General features: G+C 36.0%; 1 protein-coding gene across 1 annotated transcript in view; it reads right to left on the bottom strand.

Annotated features, from left to right (window-relative positions):
• Positions 1-4,289: 4,289 nt before the first annotated feature.
• Positions 4,290-6,000, bottom strand: part of DSC3 (desmocollin 3) — a 52,014-nt gene continuing 50,303 nt past the window's right edge. The window contains exon 16 of the mRNA XM_052660472.1: positions 4,290-4,487. Within this exon, the coding sequence (XP_052516432.1) occupies positions 4,290-4,487 (198 nt within the window). The remainder of the gene's footprint in view (positions 4,488-6,000) is intronic.

Here is a 6,000-nt window from a genome sequence, read left to right as displayed (position 1 = left end):
TGGAATTTATCCAATATTTTGCTGTCACAAACAAAATTCAAGGAACCTTGTCAAAGTTAAATGTTTACACACAAAAATAATGATTACAATAAAAGTTCTTAAAATTGAAATGATTCAAATTAGATTAAAATTGAAAGATTTTGCTACAACCCACACATTCTTTAAATGGGCAGTCTTACATTTGTGGGGAAGCATAAGTGTATGTGCACGCACACACACACACACACACACACACACACACACACACACACACACACCAGGGGAAAGATTTGCCTTGAAGTGCACATAACCACATAATCCATTTGTGGTTAAAGCTGGGAGGGCATCCATCCTATAAGTGACAGACCAAGAAAGAAATATCACCTTTTTTTTTAACTCATTTTTTCTTGACTACACTGCTCCTCCAAGCAAGAACACTGTATCACTGTATTAATTCTGGAACATTCTGCAATCACAACCTTATAATACTTCACCCAGTCAAAATCAGCTGATAGATAGACACATAGACAGTGAGGAGACAGCTAGATATTTGGAAAGCTGTTCCCTAAATAGCCATCTCCTCCCAAATAGTATAACAATGTCAACAATTTGGTACTGATCCCTTCTCTAAAGTATTTCCCTGTAACTAAAATGAACCTATTACTGAGGATCTGTTTCCATGCTAGTCTAAAGTACAATTTTGCAACATGACCACCTTGGAATAATTTAATCTCTAAAAACAGCAAAGACAAGAAATCAAGTTAACATTGCTTTATTACACACCTCATATCTGTAAATATTGCTTTACACATTAAATGTTTGCTTATTTTAACCTGCTATGCTTCTCTAAAAGCAAAGTAACTTCTTTTAAGAACAAAATTAAAGCTCTGTTAAAAAGGTTGCAAAATCTCACTGCATTTTTAGACAGTTAGCTGCTTCCTTACAAAAATAAGAAAAATGATCTGTACATTGCCATAAAAATTCAAGAACATTCACTGGAAGAAAAGTGAAAGCTTCAAAAAGATATATCCTTTCACACTAAAATAGCCTAATTTTCGCCTTACATATAAAAGGAAAGAAGAATACTCTTCATTAAAAATGTTTACATTAAAACTAAGCCTTTAAAAGGAAAATTTCTCTTTAGCATGTCTAAATCTAAGAAGCTAGATTTCAGGAGCAAATTAAAAAACATAAAATGGAGCATCAAATTCACAGACCCCCGTTTAATGGGAGACCTGCTATCTTAGAGAGCCATAAGAAATCCCACGACCCCCATGAATGCTGTGTTTGTCCTGCACAACCCGTTCGGCCAGTCCTGAAAATGCCTTCACACTTAGCAGGCAGTCAGCTCTCTTCTTGTTCCCACACTCTATATAAGGTGAGGCTCAGAGAAAGGCTTGATGACACTTCAGTGACACTTCACCAAAACCAAATGGCAGGTGCCACTGGCCTAAGGAAAAAAGAGAAGAAAGGGCCTGGCCTAGGACAGCTTAAGAAGCAAACAAGGTTGCTTTTACTCCAACTCATGTCCTGTTGGTGGCCTCTCTCTTTGCCCTTGAAGCCCTGGGTTTTCATGTTCCTCTACGTGCAAATACCCACTCAGGCATGCTCTCTCCTGCAGTTCCCTGTGTTCCTAAGTGACCACATGATCTTTTTCTTTCATGAATTCAAAATTCTTAATCCTTCTATTATTTTAAACATTTTAATAAAGCAAAACTCATAAAAAATGAAATTCATACTAAAGGGTGATTGACAGCCTGAAGTATTCGCTAGGTAAGTGTTACTGACAAGGTTGGGAGAGAGACGAAAGAAAGTGGGCCTGATGGCTGATTACCTTGAATCACATCTATGTCTCTTTAAAACATGGCAGTGAGGGACTTCCCTGGCGATCCAGTGGTTAAGACTTGGCCTTCCAAAGCATGGGGTGCAGGTTCAAACACTGGTGGGGAACTAGGATCTCATATGCCTCGTGGCCAAACAAATCAAAACATAAAACTGAAGCGATATTGTAACAAATTCAATAAAGACTTTAAAAGAGGTCCACATCAAAACAAAAAATACTTAAAAATTATTTTAAAATAATTAAAACAGGGTAGTGATCAGGAAAATGACATTTTATAGTTTCCAGATTAGAACCCACTGCAAAAGTGATAGATTTGGGATCTTAGGACAGTCACAACTCACGTAAAATTTTCATGCCCTCCCCCCAACCCCTAGCTCCCTTTACCTGTTAAAATCTGACTGAGAGAACATGGTTATTTGGCTCTAAATTTTTCAAAGTGTTGATCGGTGGGAGACATAAAGAAAATGGTGATAGAAGATTTATTTTTACCAGAATTCAGTTAAAAGAAGTTTTTAATATTAGCACCACAAAAAAAAAAAAAAAAAAACATTTCGTCTCTGGAAACCTGCCACCAGAAGTCAAGGAGCCTTAGATGGAGGGAGCCTTAGCCAGTCACGTTTGGTCCCACTTTGTGGATAAGGAAAGAGACCAAAAAGCAAATCTACAGTTTCACCTAATCCCCTCTTTCCACTGAAACCAAAAAAGCTTAATTAGCTGTATACGATTTTAAACATTACATAAATGTACATGAACTATCTCCTGATATGCTTAGTTATCATGCAGCACCTAAGAACCAAACATAAGTTCTATTTTTTAAACCCTGTATTCCTATCAGAGGACACACCACACCCCAGTCACACTTAAAAGTAATATCTTCTCCTTTGCTTTTTCACTTTGTTTTAAATGTTGCATTGATTGATGGTTATACAACTATTAATCAATAAATGATATATACGTGCAGAACTGGAGAAGGCAATGGTACCCCACTCCAGTACTCTTGCCTGGAAAATCCCATGGGCGGAGGAGCCTGGTAGGCTGCAGCCCATGGGGTCGCTAAAAGTCGGAGACGACTGAGCAACTTCACTTTCAATTTTCACTTTCATGCATTGGAGAAGGAAATGGCAACCCACTCCAGTGTTCTTGCCTGGAGAATCATAGGGACGGCAGAGCCTGATGGGCTGCCATCTATGGGGTCGCACAGAGTCGGACACGACTGAAGTGACTTAGCAGTTAGCAGTTAGCAGTTAGCAGTATGTGCAGAACAGTGCCCCTATAGAACATCGCTACCTCCTGGGCTAACTCAATAAATCTGCCTCCAAAGTCAAATAAAGAATTTTTCTTTTCTTTTGGCAAGAGTCAGGGGTGGGGAGTAGGTCCCAGTTCCTCATAGTTGCAAAATTTTTTAATTAATTTAACCTTAAGTATTTTCTTTCAAAATTTTTTTCAACTAGTGATACCTATTATTTGTTTTCTATTTTTTTATCATTTGAAGTAAGTATACAATAATGTGATATTAGGTTTATCATAAGAGTAGATGCTAATTATTTAAAGTTTAAACATCCTTGCCTTGGGGAATTTTACAAGGCTTTCCAGAGGTTCTAGCACATGAATGAATTTGAGAAGCACTAAATTTAAGCAACATCTTGGAAGATGTTAAATTGCACCTAAGGTTTAAGTTTCCTTTCCTATATTTGTTTGATTCTTTCTAGCACTGTGTAGTATTTACCTGCTTTAATAATGAACAATGTATTTTATTTGAAAATAGTAGTAAATAGAAATGCATGTTAATACTCATTACTACCATAACTACAAAGGGAGTCTGTTTCTTCAGATTGACTCTATGGCATAATCACAGTCCATCTAAAAATAAGATATTCTAATTGCAAATGACTACTGTCAGTAGAAAAATAAAGAGCCACACGTGCTAAACATGCAAATGAAAATATGAAAGTACAATTCTCAAGAGGAGAAAAGCAACTTTTTCTCAGTATAATTTTCATTATTGACAAGTTACCAAGAGTAGTCCTGAATCTCAGGGAAAGGTCTGTGGAGAAAAAATGGAATTTCTAGTCCAGAAAGCTGTTCTACTATATTCAATCAAGTACAAGTTTCTATTGTTGGACTAATATTCAGCCAATGCATTTACTGAAAACATATTTGTAAATGAGAGATGGTCCGTTATAGACCTTAAATCCAATGCTATAGCATGAGATTTCCTGGTTGACTATTTACTCAGTAATAAAAGAGGGACAAACTGTTCTAACATTTTTAACTTCCTAAAAAAATCAGTAGCAAATTGCTTGAAAGTATAAATCAGTAGATAGCATAATTTTAAAAATTTAGACAAAAATTCATACATATTCATATCTATATATTGCTAGATATATAGAAATAAATTGAATGTTACAATATCTCTTTTAGAAAGATGAAGTCTGACAAAGACATATCTAATTGTAGCACTGTAACATTATCTCTTTGTGCATGTTTCTGCTAAGGCAGTAAATTTGGCTTCCAAATTATTTAAAAAGTCAAGGCGGTCTTCTTCCTGCTTTTCACTGCAGCAACCCACAGAACCGGCTGGAGACCCTCTTCCTTCATAGTTGTACGTAAGGACATAATCTTGTGATGGCATGTGCTCTTCATCCTGATTACACAGATGCAATTTCTGTAAAAGAAACAAAAAAAGGGATTGTATTGTTGTTTTAAACACACTGAAACCAATAAACATAAAATTTATTTTTATTTACCTTTTATGTTTAATTTTTAACCAGTGTGTCCTCTAATGGATTCCTACATACAAAAAATGCACATGGTTGGTCTATGTCACAGCCATACTATAAAGTCAGTACATTTTACATTTCTAGTAACCCATACAAATAAAAAAAATGAATATACATTATATTTAAGTATATTTAAATTACTAATGTAATGTTTAAGATATTAATTAATATTTTATTTAATTATTAAGTACAATTAAATTATTATTAAATTAAGGTTTAATTTAGTAAATTTTAAATCTTAAAATATAAGATTAAATTCTTATCCCTAAATTTTATATCACCACAAAATGGTGATAATATGCATAGTTATTTGGAATTTGAGCTTGTAAACAGTCCTGATCTGGAGTCATAGCTTAGTTTGTCAACTAGCTATATGAATTTGAGCAAGTTACTGAACATCTTTAAGCCTCAGTTTCCTGATTTCTAAAATAAGAATATAGACAGTGACTATCTCACTGGATCATAATTAAATGACAAAATAATAATGCATGAAAAACACTCTTATTAAACAGCCAGCACATAGTAAATGTTCAATCAACATCAACGAAAATTGCTACTATTTGCAAAAATAATGTGGGTAAGGATTACCACATTGTCTTCAGAATCAAGTTTCCAAGACAGCCAAAACACAGCAAGATAGAAAGATGCACAAATTTTCAGTGAAATTTAAAGATAATCAAGATAAATGGCAACCCACTCCAGTGTTCTTGCCTGGAGAATCCCAGGGACGGGGGAGCCTGGTGGGCTGCCATCTATGGGGTCATACAGAGTCGGACACAACTGAAGAGACTTAGCAACACTGTAAAAACTGGGCCAAGTGATCAGCCTTATTTACCCTGGCTGGCTGTCACTGGCCTGTCTGTGACCTTGTCAGACTCATGAACTCCCTCCCTTTCTCACCGGTGTACCTATCCCTTCTCAAACCCAGCAGATACTTCCTTGGCTTATGTTAGCAAGTGTCTCTCTTTACGACCATTTTAGCATCACATCCCATTACTAGACATATACATTGGAGAACATCCCTAAGAGTGCTTCTTAAGCTTTGCTCCTCCTCAGTCAACCTGATCTCATATGGTTACTGGCTGTCTAGAAACAGAAACGAGATTAACTCAGTACCAGAAAGAATACTTAATCCAGCGGCTCTCTACTCAGGTTGCACATTTGAATCATAGAGGAGAGTAAAAATAAAAAAGAAAGAAAAGCCAAACCAACTAAATCAGAATCATTCAAGGTGAAGCATAGCATTAGCACTGTTTAAAAGCTCCCCAGTGAATTCTGAGGTGCTGCCATGACTGAAAATCCCTATTGAACTTCACATCTTTTACATCCTTGCTTTCCTCTGATTAGCGACCACGATACGTTTGCATGGTGCATAGCTCATCATGGGCTTCTCTGGTA

Source organism: Budorcas taxicolor, chromosome 22 (assembly GCF_023091745.1).
Source record: "Budorcas taxicolor isolate Tak-1 chromosome 22, Takin1.1, whole genome shotgun sequence".
NCBI classification, from domain to species: Eukaryota; Metazoa; Chordata; class Mammalia; order Artiodactyla; family Bovidae; genus Budorcas; species Budorcas taxicolor.
This window is presented reverse-complemented; position numbering and strand designations above follow the sequence as displayed.